At 38.5% G+C, this 17,343-nt stretch overlaps 1 protein-coding gene across 1 annotated transcript; it reads right to left on the reverse strand.

The window, feature by feature from the left end:
- Window positions 1–674: 674 nt before the first annotated feature.
- On the reverse strand, window positions 675–13,267 carry ATP6V1E1 (ATPase H+ transporting V1 subunit E1). Its single transcript, XM_070946742.1, has 9 exons — window positions 13,106–13,267; window positions 8,818–8,883; window positions 7,607–7,716; window positions 6,702–6,768; window positions 4,810–4,899; window positions 4,288–4,356; window positions 2,393–2,487; window positions 1,800–1,887; window positions 675–1,314 (listed from the first exon to the last, which is right to left on the reverse strand). Exons 1-9 carry the CDS (start codon window positions 13,136–13,138, stop codon window positions 1,252–1,254), a joined length of 681 nt encoding a protein of 226 aa, XP_070802843.1. The 5' UTR covers window positions 13,139–13,267; the 3' UTR covers window positions 675–1,251.
- Between the last annotated feature and the right edge of the window lie 4,076 nt (window positions 13,268–17,343).

A 17,343-nucleotide genomic window follows, 5' to 3' on the forward strand; every position in this document is an offset into this window, starting at 1 on the left:
GTGATTGCATATCTTTCATCTTCTCTTTTTGGGAAGCATTCATTTTTCTAGTCCTCAAGGGGGTAATGATCTTACTCCTACTTTCAGTTCAATTTTGCTTCAGTGGACGTAGCTTGAAATCCGGTGGTAGTTATCTGAACAGCAACAGCTTCAATCTGTCCAAAAATTACAGCAAATTTTGAGAAATATCCCCAATCTATTGATAGATGAACCTGCCCAATTCACTGAGATAATCCTGTTGTGGCTTTATTTAAGACTGATAAATTTAAACCCATTCCTATAGCTTACATTATGACCTGGTTTGCACAAGATATTTAACCTGGTCTTGTCTTCTTAGTGATTCTGGCAGAACACTCTCATCCTAATTTGAGTTAAGAGGATTACATTGTATTTAGAAAACAGGTGAGAGATGGATATAAACTATCTAGTACTTCAGCATTTTGTAAATTATGATTATTCTTCAACATTTCCAGAAAGCATCTAATTAGTCAACATTGATATTCAGAAATACACGTTTTCCTAACGTCAATGTGAAGTTTTTGATTCCACGAGGAACTAACTTCATATCAGGTTCCCCATATCTAACAAACTACAGCTGCCATGCATTTGTTTTCATACACTGCATGTGATTGTAATGTCCGTCCCCAACAACAACAAAAAAATCAAACACAGGATTGCATGCTTTTCATTTTAATAAACTCCAGCACAATGAGAGTGCGTATACACACACACACATATATATATATAGTTTCAATCACATATACAGAACAAAATTCTGGGACTAAAACCAAGTTAACTGGTTGACTTGCTTTTTTTCCCGGCCTGGGAAGCACCAGATTGGGGACGTTGTGGGGTTTGCAGTCATCGGCACGTGAAACGTAAGCTTTGGAAAGGAATAAAATAGATAAGCAGCACAGACTGGTGGTATGCTTTGAGGGGAAAGAACAATACTGGAGACTGACGACAGAGCTCCAAATTATTTCTCTCATTGGTCTGGTTCAAAAGAGTGCAAATGCCTTCATTTTTGGATGCCGCACCATTACTCTCTGGAAAAAGTTCTTCCTGCCTTTCTCTCAGACTAAGCACAGCAAGTATGCAAAAGTTAATAATTTAACTGAAAAAAACGTATTCAGGTAACACAATAGAGCATGTCGTACATTTTAGAGGAAGGGACATTGTTTTATTGGAAATGCTCCAGCATTTCCCCTCAGCACAACGGTGGAAGAGAATTCCACCAGCATTCCAAGGAATTTAGTCCATGAACTTCCTGTTACTGTTGGCACCAAAAAGTGCTGTCCGGATCTCTGGCATCATCTGTTGGGGGGAAAAAAAAAAGAAAAGTTCTGAGTATTCCTTGACGATCCAGCAAATTTCTAGAACACGCTTAACAGTCATTCAGTCAAAAGTATGCTAAAAGGCATGCACCTTAGAAAAAGATGGCAATAAGTTCTTCTACTTCTAAATACTGAAGAATGCTTATGGTAGAAACCATAGCCGAGCCGAGCCTCACATCTCACAGTCTTTCCAGAAATTGCTATATCGTGGGCAAAGAGCTTACATAAGAGAAAAGGTTGAAATCCAAGACTGAGGAGGGTTTCTAAATCAAGTAGCCCCCAGATAGCTTTTCTTGGTGTCAGGGCTGTTGTTTGATGGTAGTAGTGGACTTATAGACCCCAGCACTCAAGTTGCCATGATGTCCCATAGCAAACCCATGACTGACCCAAGAATTGAATGAGTTGACTGCATAGAGTTAAATGGAAAACATTTCATCCATACAAGAGAGAAATTTCTAGGGCTACCTGCTGAGCAATGAGATCCAGGCGACTTTCCAGTGTATTAGATACCTTAATTCTATTGTCACTGTTATAAATTTCAACACCTCCGGCTCTAGAAGAGAAAAATACATGCTAATGAACATGCTGGTACATGAAATCACTCCCACTATTCTGTCATTCATTACAATGGTTAGAAGTCTGATGAGAGGGAGGGAGAGAGGAATAAGGCAGTTTATGAAGCTCCCTATCTCACAGTAGTGAATCTGGGAGGTACACCGAGAATTAAAACCAAAATAAGAGAAACTGTGGTACATAAGTAAGACCACTAATCCAAAATAGGATGCCTAGGGTCTATCTATCCATAAAGACCACAACAGACAAATCTACCTATAGGGTTGGTTTAACCTCCTGACCTAAATGAAAGACCAAGGCCACTGGGTCTGCCCAATATACGCTATCAAGTACAGGACAGAGCAAATTCCCACTAAACTACATTTCGTACGAGAAAATCCCAAGTTCATTTACCTTACGCAAGCCCTATTTAAAACAATGACCATCACTATATTAAACAGTTTCAGCAAGTTATTTTTTTGTTTCTAGCTGTGTTTGTTTCTTACATGTCTTCTGGAAGAAAATTGTCCTGATCAACATGAACATCGACATCTTTTTTGGTGGCAGTTTTGTATATTGGAATATTTTTCTGGACTGCATTCTGAAACGGGATTCATACATTTATACAAAAAATTATTTGATTCTATTCCAGTTCCTAAAAGTATACAAACAATTTAATTTATCTAAAGCTCTACTACCAAGGTGGCGCAGTGGTTAGAATGCAGTACTGCAGCTACTTCAGCTGACTGCTAGTTCAGCAGATCAGCGGATCAAATCTCACCGGCTCAAGGTTGACTCAGCCTTCCATCCTTCCGAGGTGGGTAAAATGAGGACCCAGATTGTTGGGGGCAATATGCTATTTAGTATACTGTCTTTGGTGTAAGCCGCCCAGAGTCCTCGGAGAGTGGATGGCATAGAAATATGACAAATAAATAAATAATAAATAAATACTGTCAATTCAACACATACCCCACATGCTCCCAGCTCCAACAGTTAGAAACTGCTAACTTTATTTATTCCTGCCAACAGCTCTTGGTATGGAAGTTCCAAAGTTTGACAGCAACTATTCATTGATCTCTCAAAAGGATTTGGATCAGAGGTGAAATGCTCCTGGTTCGGACCGGATCGCCCGGCCAAAAAATGCTTTTAAAAGTAAAAAAAAAAAAAAAAGCCTCTGATGATCACGCGGCTCAGCTGGGATCGGCAGGCTTTTAAAAGGAAAAAAAACTTATTTTCTTTTAAATGCCTCTGACGATCCAAGCTGAGTTGCCTGATCGGCAGAGGCTTTTTAAAAGCCTCTGCCGATCAGGCAACTCAGCTGGGATCGTCAGAACCTTTTGAAAGCATTTTTTTATAACCTCTTCGCCGAAGAGGTTGTAGAAAAAATGGTTTTAAAAGTAAAAAAAAAAAAATTGGCCACGTCCACCCAGTCACATTACCCCCCCCAAGCCACGCCCACAGAACCGGTAGTAACAAATTTTAGATTTCACCACTGATTGGGATGTAAGAATAATAAATACTGGCCTAACCTCTCTTTTAAATTGTTTTTAAAATTTTAAAAAAAATTTAAATTTTAAACTTGTCTTATGAACTTGGGGTGTTTTAAATTTTGTTTTCCGGGCCAATTATCTAATTGTATTTTAATGGTTTTTTAACATTTATATTATATGTATTTTATTCGGCTGTTCACCACCCTGAGTCCTTCGGGAGTAGGGCGGTATACAAATTCAATAAATAATAAGAATAGGTCAACAAAAGAACATCTACTTTGTATCATTCCTTGCAGGCTTAGAATCACTTGTCAATATTTCCAGTAAAACAACACAGGCATATAATGATGAAGAAACATTTTTAAATGCCATTGCCAGGGAGAGAGAGAACTGATCTAACAGAGTAAGGTTATCCAATTCAGTTTTTAACACATGCTGTTTGCATTGCAGATAAAACACATTGTTGATGAGGTCCCAATGAGAGCTAGCTGTAGCACACACTACATCTACAGAGACCAAGAGAACCAGAACTGTTTACCTATTGATGTGTTTTCATTTAGCAGAATAAGCAACAATTGGAGGATGGATACAATACAATATAAAGTGAGAGTAAACCCCATTCCTTGCTAGCACTGATGATGTTACCTAGTTGGGTAATGAAATATCTGCAAGAAAATAATCAAGCTCAGTGAGCATCAAGGACTTCACATGGGAACAATACAACTTGTGTTGCTGCTTTGATCATGCCCTGGGCATCACTACAGGACTATCACCATTTACTTATTTTAACAAAAATTAGAAATAATAGGATATGGGATTTTGTGGTTTTTGTAATATAGCTATAAGGATTTTTTTTTTTTGGTCAAATTCTATTTCATTTCCGTTTTGTCTAATATACATAAAACCCTTACCTTTACTAAGGGAAGATCCTGTTTCTTGCAACGGATAGTCATTCTAGGCTCAAGTAATTGATACAATCCCTTTATAAAAGAGAACAGAATTTATGTCTTCATTGGAAAGCTCAATGTAGTTTCAAACATAAACACAGTAAGCTCCAAATTTTAGCTTAGCATTTTACAAATACGAACTATTAAAAAATACTGTAGTAAAGGCAGATATAACTAACATCCAGTATAACATCCAATATAAGTTTCATCTAGTGATATTGACATATGTGCTGTGGTGACACAGTGGTTAGAATGCAGTACTGCAGGCTGCTTCTGCCGACTGCTGGCCGACTGCAGTTTGGCAGTTCTGAGTCTCAGTGGCTCGTGGTAGACTCAGCCATCCATCCTTCTGAGGTTGGCAAAATGAGGGCCCAAATTGTTGAAGGCAATATGCTAACTCTGTAAACCACTTAGAGAGGGCTATAAAGCACTGTGAAGTGGTATATAAGTCTAACTGCTATTGCTATATATCTAGGATCCCATTACCTGTAGTACTAAGCCATCCAGCAGGGTTTGGTACCTGCCTGTATCCTTCACTATTTTAGCCAGTCTCTGCTTGGCTTCGCTCAGCAAGTCCTATATTATGGGGAGGAAAAAAAAATCAAGTGAGAAAACTCTTATTCTCCCTCCAGCCTTAAGTGAGAAATTTAATTGCAATTGATACCTATGAATGCAACATCTCTCAGGGACCATGATACCAATAGAATTGAGGATGGAAGAAGCATGAACCTCATCACCATAGGTCAACTGTTACTTATTCGAGCATAAGAGCCGAGGTGGCTCAGCAGTTAGAGTGAAGTACTGCAGGCTACTTCAGCTGACTGCTAGCTGCAGTTCAGCAGATCGAATCTCACCGGCTCAAGGTTGACTCAGCCTTCCATCCTTCCAAAGTGGGTAAAAGGAGGACCCAGATTGTTGGGGGCAATATGCTGACTCTGTAAACTGCTTAGAGAGGGCTATGAAGCGGTATATAAGTCTAAGTGCTATTGCTATTCACATGACTATATTGGACAGATCAGCTTTACAACCGGTCACAACATTCTCTGGTCACATGACTACGATTCTCTGTGGTGCAGTCCTCACCTAATGATCACAAAAGGGACTACCGGAACTGCCGTTGCTAAGCAGTGTGGCCACATGAAGTTTCGCCTAATAATTGTTTTGCTGAGGAACAGCAATTTTGGTTCCAATTAGGATTATTAAGTGAGGACTATTAGTATATTTGTGATGTCTCTTGAATTTACTGTATGTTATCCAGCAGACCGAATTTGCTTATCCTTTATGCCTCTGTTTCACAAACAAAATTCAGTGGATGCCATTATTTAAATACCAGATGTTGTATTTTTGCACATAGCTACTTCTCTAAGTAGTGGGTTTATAATGCAAGGTTAGGGTTAGGGTTAGCTTAAAAAGTGAATGCCTCTAGTAGAGCATAATTTGGGATTATTTTGCGGTCTTAACCTTTTTCCTTCAACTTGTACATCTCAATATGTCCCCATACAATTAATTGGGTTGCACTCAAGAGTGCTGGTAATTACAATTACAAAGCTATGTCTTCACTTGAGTAATTAGAGGCGTTAAGCAATATTTTCTATAGGCAAAGAATTGTTTTGAGGGTAAAGCAATCAGGCATATAAAATCTTAACCTGAAGTAGTACAATTTAGGTAACAAGCATATAACCTCAGTAAGAACTAGAACATATCCTATACGAAGTGTTAATATTCCCAAACCTTAATTTTCCCTTTGTGCAACATCTAGTACTTATTCAGTGGAAATGTTTGTCACTATCTGGCTAATAATAGGCTGAAAAAGATACTATTAACTATTGCCCTTCTTCAGTGGTGAAATCCAATTTTTTTTTACTACCGGTTCTGTGGGCGTGGCTCGGTGGGTGTGGTGTGGCTTGGTGGGTGTGGCAGGGGAAGGATACTGCAAAATCTCCATTTCCACCCCACTCCTGGGGGAAGGATATTGCAAAATCTCCATTCCCACCCCACTCCTGGGGGAAGGATATTGCAAAATCTCCATTCCCACCCCTCTCTGGGGCCAACCAGAGGTGGTATTTGCCGGTTCTCCAAACTACTCAAAATTTCTACTACCGGTTCTCCGAACTGCTCAAAATTTCCACTACCAGTTCTCCAGAACCTGTCAGAACCTGCTGGATTTCACCCCTGCCCTTCTTCAACAAACGAAATCAATGATGTAGAAATAATTTCACTATTCTATATTTCTGGCACATCTGCCCTCCGCAATAAGACATATATTACAAATATTTTCTTGAAAGATATATTAGAAGAACAAATGAAGGTAAAAATTGCAGTGTATTTTTCAGGCAAACAATGAAAAAAAATTCTTATAAAGAGATGGCCAGACTTACTGAAATCAGATCGTCTCTTGCTTTGAGAACCTTCAGTCTTGCCTGATTCATCAGGTTGGACATCTGACTGTAAGACAGATGGAAAAAATGAAACAGAGTACAAGAGGGGTCAAAGAGTGAAGCACCAGACACTAATTATGCATTCTCACAAGCACGTGCCAGACTAACTCCCAAAATGCTCAAGTAGCAAAGCCGGTGTTTAGTAGGCCTCTTGTGAGTTCTATGTGATGACCAGAAGTAGCCTTTCCTAAACCTTGCTGCCAGCCTTCCTTCTTTAGTCTATTTTTAAAAGCTCTCAATTCCCACTCAATCCCCAAAATGATGGTTCTACATTCTGGTTTTAATTAGCAGTGCGTACTGATGATGAAGAAACCTTGCAAACCTAAATTGTATCCTGAAATATTACTGTTTCTGCAGTGAAAAAAATCTCATAATTTTTTAATGTGGGAAAGACTCAAGTCTGTAAACTATTAACTTCAGCCCTAAAGTGTAAACAACAACATTCTGTTTATACATGTGATATCCAAATTGTCTCTTGAAAGCATTTACCTCAGTTATTTTCTACATCATTGGCTACAACAAAGCTGTCAAAATCCCAGCCTACGCCGGATGTGTCACGCACTGGCCATGCCCACACTGTTTAGCGAGGGGGGAAAAGTCCTGATATATCACATGACACTACTGTGACGATGTGAGTTTGACACCCCTGGGCTACATAGTTACCGATTTTAAAATATGTCTTAAGCAAAAATATATATATATATATCATATAAACCAGTAAACATTGGAAATGGGCAGCAATAAACAAATGTTTGTATGCTTTCACTAATCAGTTTAAACTCATGGCTAGTTCTTTTATTTTTTTTCCTAGTCTAAAATCAGCTTAGACATCTTCCATTACATACATTTTCTTTTGCTGTTCTATTTGTTTTTCTTTCTTTTCATAGTACTCCATGATCTTCAACCTTTGTGTCTGAACAAGTCGACCTTTCTCAATGTTGAATTCTTCTTCAGCCTACAAGGAAAGCAGACAGGTTCAAGTAAACCCCACAGATTTAGTCATATAATACATGTAATAACTGCAGCGAGGATAGTATCTGCGTAAAGATGGAAAGCAGAGAAAATCCCTACAGAGGGAGAAGTAATTAAGAAAATATTGGATTGTGCAGAAATGAATAGATTTACTTTGACAATTAAAGAGAGGAATCGGAATATTATAAGATATGGGGGCAATTTTATCATTGGTTAGAGAAGAGATAATATATAGGGTAATGTTGTAATGAAATGAGTGAAGAGAAGATAGATAAATGTATTAATAGAAAAGTAAGAAATGTGGGGGAAATGTTATAATAAATGTAATGAAAATATTAAGATATGATAAACATTGGAGGAGTAAGAAGAAGACACAAAAAATATACTCAGATGATGCACCGAATGAGTGATTATGTATTGTATGTTCGTTTGTCTATAAAATAAAAAACTTCAAAAAAATATTTAGTCATATGAAGAACCTAAAGCATTGACTAGAATTCTGAAAGAATGGAATAGTAATTAATATTCATTAACAATATACAGTGCGCTAGCAATCAAAATCAGTTCCAACAAACTAAACCCCAATAGGAATAATTTTACATATTATTATCATATATCCTAAGATAGATATAGAAGTCCATACCACCAAGTTTGTTTAGCTAATATAAAGTCACATTTTAATGCTTTTTTAAAAATGCTGGCTTCAAATTGTTATCATTAGTGATATAGAACAAGTTCTGTCTTCCAAAAAGACAAAGTAATCAATTAAACTGCAATTTCATGCATATTAGTTTGGAATAAATACTTGGTGAGTTTAATCTGTGTTAATAGATTAACAGAACAGATTAACAGAACAGAATAGATTAGGACAGAACAGAATGACAATTTTTAAAACAAATATCCTTCACTTATGTGAAATACAATATAACTGCTTTAAGTACATATTAGCTACTGGTAAATAAAATGATTTTTTAAAAAAATCATAACTTGGCAGGGCACAATTGAATTTTAGGTATTTGAAGAAACCAGGCAGGCCCTCTATGGGATTTTATACACAGGAAAGATTGAAATGCTTTTCATTTACCTTAGCATCTATTTCTTCTGCCTTTTCATTGGCTTCTTGCTCAATGAAAGCCATCATGTGTTTAATCTGTAACAAAAATAATATTTTCCATGGAAACTAGCAGATATATTTGTTGCTGAACATTACAGAATTTCCCAGTTCACAAGCGGTGTATTTTTTTAAAAAATAATAAGAAAAGACTTTCCAAGACCAATTTGTTATTAACTGGATACCCTTGTAGTTACAGATATTTATTGTTCACAGAAGCTTAAGAAGTGAAACCGCATTCCAACCGATATTGCTTTACAGTTTTAGAGATAGGATTACTATTTCAGCTGGCAGATAATTTAATACTTTATAGGAAAAGGACAGGGGAAACCAAATTCATCCTGTAATGTAACCTTTCAACAACAGATTCATCAGTTTCCAGAGATGAGAAGCAGGGGTGGGTTTCAAAACCCATTGCTACCAGTTTGCTCGTAGGTGCTCTTGGGCGCTCATGCGCGATGCTTCTGCGCAAGCGCAAAGCATCCAGGTGGATGGGCGGAGCCTCCCGCCGCTATTGATTTGCCTGATCCGGGGCAAACCGGTAGCAACCCACCACTGATGAGAAGTTCTTAAGCAGGAAATACTTGCTGTAGTTACCAGCCTGCTTCCACTTGCAAGCAACAGGGCCCTAAAGATGAATGCGACTCACAATTAAAGAGAGCCATTTTGGTCTAGTGTTTAAAGCCTCAAGCTGGAAAGCAGGAGACAATGAGTTCAAGTCCCATCTTAGCCATGAAAGCCAGCTGGGTGACCTTGGACCAGTAACTCTCTCAGCCGGACTCACCTCACAAGGAGGTTGTGGGGACAATAGGAGGAGGAAGTTGTATTGGATATGTTGAGTTATATGTAAAAATAATTAAGATGGGAAACAAAAATTACATACTGTGACCTGCTACACGATCCTAGGTGACATTTACTATACATATAAAGATGGTGTAGGTTGGTACATCATAGGCAGGCTTTTTTTTTTTTTTTTGGAACAGAAAATATCTACCCTGTTGTAAATATTACAAGCAAATAATGATTACATTGCCTACTGAGGTATACTTAAATTCCCATTGATTTCAGTGCCAAGTTGGTATCCCTGTCCTGGATGATTTGTGGGTCACATGGGTACAAATTATTTCCATATATCACATTTTGCTTTCAAAGGACTAAATAATTTGATGGACAAATAGCCTGATCCATTTAGAACAGTGTTTCTCAACCTTGGTAGCTTGAAGATGGGTGGACTTCAACTCCCAGAATCCCCCAGCCAGCGCTGCTGGCTGGGGGATTCTGGGAGTTGAAGTCCACCCATCTTCAAGCTACCAAGGTTGAGAAACACAGATTTAGAATCTTCCATGTGCAGGTTAAAAAACCTCTCAGTGAGAGTAGAGAGACATCAACAATTCTAAGGAAGAAGACATTCATGGAAACCAAGTATGGCCAGTTTATGGACTGCAAGAGAACATTGCTTTACCAGTATCAGCTGGCTCACTGCAACAGTCAGTGAAATATTCCAACTCAAACCCAGCTCAGGCTGGTTTTACTCTAAAGGGCATTATTTACAGTCAACAAGATAAGCTTTAAAGGACAACCAAATCACACATACAGTATTGTATCATGTAAAATTCCACCACATTGCAGGGAAGTTACAAATTAAAAAAAAAATAGTCTGCCAGTATGAACTTAAAAGTGATATTTTTGCAGATGTCCTCGACATTCTTCATTAACCAAAAGCCATTATTTTTTTCAGTATGTTTTAATAATTAGCAGTTATCTTATGGCCTGAATTTTCAAGTTCATTCATATGAAGGGACAATTGCACCTAAAGACATATTCATATGTTAAACAATATTTTCCTTCCTACAGTACCCTCTTTTGTACTGGTTTCTATATGCCATTAAGTGACACATATGCAGTTCCAGTATTTAATTATCAATAGATGCATTAGTAATGATAAATACTGGTATCAAACAATGCTTCGGTGGGACCAATTAAAAACACAATGCCGGAATTTCACAAGATTGTTCTTCCCTCAACCGTTCAGTGGAGGCAGAACTTCCTGTTTTCTCATGAATGTGAACATTAATCATTAGCTTTTTCAGTTCTTCCTTTCCATGATATGAGGATCTTTCATTGCTCTCTTGCAGTTTAGGTCTCTCCTGGTAAATTGTTAGGACAAGATTTATTCCAGTCACTTCTAGTTTTATGTATTAATCAAATATTCTATACAGAAGTAATATAAATTATGCTCCATATGAAGTCACTGTTATTAAAACATCTTACAAGTGAGCATCAAACCCATATATAACATTACAGGAATATTTATCAAATTTCTACACCATCCATCATATTTGCATGTCTCTGGATGGTTTACAAATATATAGCTGATGCTGAAACTTCTTAATCTCAAGTGGGTTATTGATGGTCCAAAATTGTCCCAAAACCCAAGCCGATGAGGTGGAAGTGTCTATCACATTTATGTATAAACAACTGTACTGGTTACCAGTTGCTTTCCAAGCCCAGTTCAAGGTGTCCATTTGGATGTACAAAACATTGCACAGTTTAGATCCAAGTTAACTGCAAGATCAACTAATCCTTTACAGTTCTCCCTGTGCTATCAAGACAACACATCTTTTGCAGATTCCACAACAAACGTATCTAATATCAATCAATCCTCATTTGATTTCCTTATGGGGATTCTTTATTGTGAAATAAATTGCTACTGGAATTCAAGCGTGTCCCTTCTAATTAAAGTATAATCCCTAACAGAAGCAATCTTTACCTTATCTATTTCTTATCTATTTCCAGATTTATATATAATCCAAGCCACTCAGGAATATCTCTATTTCCATCTCCCCTCATCTCAAAATTTCATTCTAACCTTCAATAAGATTTTCATAGCATATAGAACCCCATATTGACAATTCTGAATATAACACCAGATAATTTTTTAAAAAAGTAATCAGGATTGAATTCAAATAGTTGTTGACATTCTATCTATTCTCCCAGCCTTGCCCAAAAGACATTCTTGGGAGGTCTTCTTCTAAAACAATCTTTCACTCTCCAAGGACATAAATTCAAGGTCAGATGTTGGACAGTACATACCCATTACCATCAAACTTCTATACTCACAATCATGACAATAAAATGCAGTCACTTTTCATGTGTGTCAAAAACTTACCAGAATTAACAAGGTTATTTGAATTGAACTAGAGAAGCCATTGCTCAACTATATTAATTTGCAGAATTAACCAGCATGATATTGCACGACAGGCCCAGAAAAGTCTAGTGTCGCCCTATTTTCTTCTCAATCAACAGGTACCAGTTTCAAGAAAATAAATGTTGTGACAATGCCATAAAAAAAACCCCATTTTACTTAAGAATCCCAACATGTGAAAAAGGAACTCTCTCAATTTTGTGCACGTTTGGGAATAAACTCTAAAATCACTTCTGAATCACATGTTGTACTCCTGTGCAAATATAACCAAAATGACATGGCACACATTAAATGCTGCACCTTTTTTATGCAGAAGCCAATCCCAATGGATGAAACCCAAAAGAGACTTAAGAACTAACTTTGCTCATTTCCAAATGGAACCAAATACAATATATCTTGTCCTTTTGCAAAGCTTGCAACGGGGAAAAGGTCCCACAAAGTGTTTTTTTTTTTCTTTTTCTTTTCAAAAAGCAATTCAACTTTCTGGTTTTTGTTTTTTTTTCTTTGAAAACATTTCGCTTCTCATCCAAGAAGCTCCTTAGTCCTGACTGAATGGTGGGGGAATAGGTGGGTTTATAATATTCTTTGCAGTCCTCTGCTCCGTTATCACTGTGAAGGTCGATCCTTAGCTTGCAAGGAACACCCAAGGTGGTCCAATTGCCTTTGGAAAAGCACCTTCGGGACAACCATGACCTGGGTGACCCGGAATCTCTACGGACATTTGCAGAGGAAGATTTTCTCTTCAAATCACAGACAGATCTGGATACAGCCGGGCTCCCAAACGATGCCCTTTCCCGGTGGGGGATCCCTGTGCAGTAAACTGCGCTTGACTAACGGGCACCCTCGGCTGACTCTCCGCCCCTCCTTGCCTGCGATCCAGGCTGGAGGACCTCTCCAGCGTCCCGTCAGCCGAGCCCAACCGGCTCGCCTTCCGGATGGGCTGATTTACAAGCCCATTCACGGTGGTTACGACCACCGCCCGCCTTGAGAAAGGCGCTAAAGGCTCCCCCCCACCACCACCACCACTCCCGGGACCGACCCCGCACTCCGCCGTACCTGCTTCTGAACATCGGCATCGCTCAGCGCCATGTTGAACGCGGGCTAGAGAAGCGAAGGCTCGAGGAAAGGAACAGAAGGAGAAGCGTCCGTTCGAACCGGGACTCCCGCAGGCTGAAAGGGATCGAAGGGCCCAATCAGATCCGGTTTAAGTCACTCTCAGGGGTTACTGCAGCTGACATACTACGTCATCCCGGCCCCGGTCCCTCATTTGCTCGCGTTACACCAATGGGAAGGACTCGGTGACGTCATCAACGCGGAAGGGGCCGTCTTTCACTCAAGGGACTTCGGGATTTGTAATAAGGAAGAGCGCGCTTTAGGATAGGATAGGATAGGATAGAATTCTTTTATTGGCCAAGTGTGATTGGACGCACAAGGAATTTGGCTTCGGTGTATATGCTCCCGGTGTACACAAGGAGAATAAAATACATTCATCAAGAATAAAAAGATGCAGCGCTTAGTGATAGTCAAGGTTACTAATAAGCTATCACATCCTACTAGGAAACAAAAACAATATAAATTGAAAGATACAAGCGACATGGTTATAGTAATAAGTGGGAAGAGATAGATACTAGAATAGAATAGAATAGAATAGAATAGAATAGAATAGAATAGAATAGAATAGAATAGAATAGAATAGAATAGAATAGAATTCTTTACTGGCTAAGTGTGATTGGACATACAAGGAATTTGGCTTCGGTGGCATATGCTCTCGGTGTACTCAAGGAGAATAAAATACATTCATCAAGAATAAAAAGATGCAGCACTTAGTGATAGTCAAGGTTACTAATAAGCTATCACATCGTACTAGGAAACAAAAACAATATAAATTGAAAGATACAAGCGACATGGTTATATTAATAAGTGGGAAGAGATAGATACTAGAATAGAATAGAATAGAATAGAATAGAATAGAATAGAATAGAATAGAATTCTTTATTGGCGAAGTGTGATTGGACACAAGGAATTTGGCTTCGGTGGCATATGCTCTCGGTGTACACAAGGAGAATAAAATACATTCATCAAGAATAAAAAGATGCAGCACTTAGTGATAGTCAAATTTACTAATAATCTATCAAATCGTACTAGGAAACAAATAAAAACATATAATTGAAAGATACAAGCGACATGGTTATAGTAATAAGTGGGAAGAGATAGATACTATAATAGAATTAGAATAGAACAGAACAGAATAGAATAGAATTCTTTATTGGCCAAGTGTGATTGGACACACAAGGAATTTGTCTTTGGTGTATATGCTCCCAGTGTACATAAGGAGAATAAAATACATTCATCAAGAATAAAAAGATACAGCACTTAGTGATAGTCAAGGTTACTAATAAGCTCTCAAGACCAGGGGGCCTAGAGATGGAGCTCTTGCTTCACAATCAGGAAGTTGTAAGTTCGATCCCAGGTAGAGGCAGATGTAGGGTCTCCTGCTTGGGCAGGGGGTTGGACTCCATGACCTGCAAGTGGTCCCTTCCAACTCTGTTAATCTGTTAATCAAATCGCACTAGGAAACAGAAACAATATTAATTGAAAGATAGAAGCAACATGGTTATAATAATAAGCGGGAAGAGATATACACTGCTCAAAAAAATAAAGGGAACACAAGCAGAAGACATCTGAGATCTGAATGAATGAAATAGCCTTATTAAATACTTTGTTCATTACATACAGTAGTTTTGTGTTCCCTTTAGTTGTTTGAGCAGTGTATAAACTACTGTATGTAAAAGAACAAAGTATTTAATAAGGCTATTTCATTCATTCAGATCTCGGATGTCTTCTGCTTGTGTTCCCTTTATTTTTTTGAGCAGTATATATACAAGTAAGGAAGAGAAGAATAGTATTACAGTCTTAGTAAATTATTTGACAGTGTTGTGGGAATTAGTTGTTAAGCAGAGTGAGGACATTCGGGAAAAAAACTGTCCTTTTGTCTAGTTATGTCTAGTTGTTTTGGTGTGCAGTGCTCTATAGCGTCTTTTTGAGGGTAGAAGTTGAAACAATTTATGTCCAGGATGTGAGGGGTCTGTAGATATTTTCACAGCCCTTTTTTTGACTCGTGCAGTATACAGGTCCTTTCCAGCTCATGTCGGATAACCCATCTCATTTTTCATTTCATTTCATTAAATTTGTATACCACCCTACTCCCGAAGGACTCAGGGCGGTGAACAGGCACGAAATAAAACACATAAATACAAAAGTTAAAACATGATTAAAACCCAATTAAATAATTTTTGCCCGAGACAATTTAAGGATTTTCTATATTAAGGAAAGCGATGGAAGGCTGTCCAAAAATTCCTCGCTCCCCTCCTTTATTAATTTTTTTTAAAGATTGAATCTGGATACAGTTAACGCAAGTTGATTGGCAAAACTGTTGTTCATTACCGAGTTTCCAAGATCTCCCCAAGTTACATAATTAAGGGGGGGAAAATAAATAGGGAAATTGTAAAGGCTGTGTTAATTCTATTCTATTCTATTCTGTAATAATTCTATTCTATTCTATTCTATTCTATTCTATTCTATTCTATTCTATTCTATTCTATTCTATTTCAGGAATTGATTCTTCTAAAAACTTTTCAAAATCTAAAATCTATTAAAATTAGCCCCTTGTGAGATATGTAGATTTGTTAGTACCAGTAGGAGGACAGTAGAAGAAAACCATCTGTTGCTTTTTAATGTCTGAATAATAGAAAGGCAGTTGCAGGTCACGCAACAGGAATACTATGAAAGTTTGAACCTTTATCCGGAGTCAGTCATGGCCCAGATGGGTTGAAATACACTGAATCTCTCCAAGCCCTGGTTGTCTTTTGTCAATAAGCAGACAAAGCTTCAACGCTCAGTTCCTGTGAATGGGGAGGTGGAGCACTTAAGCTGCACATTTACCGGTAGATTGCTGTCATGAGTGGCTTTCCGGTATTGGCTAGCGCCAGAGGTGGGTTTCAGCAAGTTCTGACCAATTGTGGAGAAACTGGTAGCGGAAATTTTGAGTAGTTCGGAGAACCGGTAGTAAAAATTCTGACTGTACCTGTCCCCATTTATTCTCTGCCTCCCAAATCCCAGCTGATCGGGAGGAATTTTTTTTTTTTTTTTTAATTTGATTTATATGCCGCCCTTCTCCGGAGACTCAGGGTGGCTTACAGTGCATTAAGCAATAGCCTTCATACTTTTGTATATTTTATACAAAGTCAGCTTATTGCCCCCACAAACTGGGTCCTCATTTAACCTACCTTAGAAAGGATGGAAGGCTGAGTCAACCTTGAGCCTTGGAGAGATTCGAACCAGCAGTAAATTGCAGGCAGCTGTGTTAATAACAGGGTGCTTTAAACCACTGTAGTACCAAGGAAATGGGGATTTTGCAGTAACCTTCCCTCGGATTGGGGAGGGAATGGAGATTTTACAGTATCCTTCCCCTGGAGTGGGGTGGGAATGGAGATTTTACAGTATCCTTCCCCTGCCATGCCCATGCCAAGCCACGCCCACCAAACCATGCCACGCCCACCAAGCCACACCCACAGAACTGGTAGTAAAAAAAATTGAAACCACCAATGGCTGGCGCACCACTTACAACCCATTTTGAACCAGGAGGCTCCTGGGCTGGATTGCTAGTATGCTTAGAGTGGGGCAATCTTTGGGGATGGCCAGGAAACTGCAGATTCCCCAAACTGTGGAGTGTTGAAGAGACAATGACATCTAGGAGACCGTAGGCCAGAAGTTAACCTGGAGACTCAGAGGTTTTGCTTCTGTAGCTTTGAGTAGCCTTTCTATTCCAAATACTTGAAAAACTTACCAGTGTTTCTCAAATTTGGCAACTTTAAGATATATAGATTTCAACCATGGTGGTTGGAGAATTCTGGGATTTGAAGCCCAAACATCTTAATGTTGTCAAGTTTAAGGAACACTAGTTTACAACAATTGTGCCTGTAACTAGGAGTATCATGGGGTGGGTGGGTGTGTATTAATTGCATATCTTCTCTTTTAGCTTCTATACTGCGTTTGCATCTTATTATCCACGACGCAAAATGTATAAGTAGGAATAGGTTACAAAAACTGTGAAATAAACAAACAAATCGTCCAAGTATGAAGCTGGCCCGCTGAGACTATTGAAAGGAAGAAAAAAAAATCGTACAACTCTACATTTCTATCTCTATGTCCGAGCGTTTAAACCACGTCGTTCTCGCTAAGCCTCGCGGCGTAAATCTGCTTAGTCACCTCCTCCGCTTCACCACGGGTGACGT

This window comes from Pituophis catenifer, unplaced genomic scaffold, assembly GCF_029215685.1.
Source record: "Pituophis catenifer annectens isolate HBS135680 unplaced genomic scaffold, rPitCat1.0.hap2 SCAF_7, whole genome shotgun sequence".
NCBI classification, from domain to species: domain Eukaryota; kingdom Metazoa; phylum Chordata; class Lepidosauria; order Squamata; family Colubridae; genus Pituophis; species Pituophis catenifer.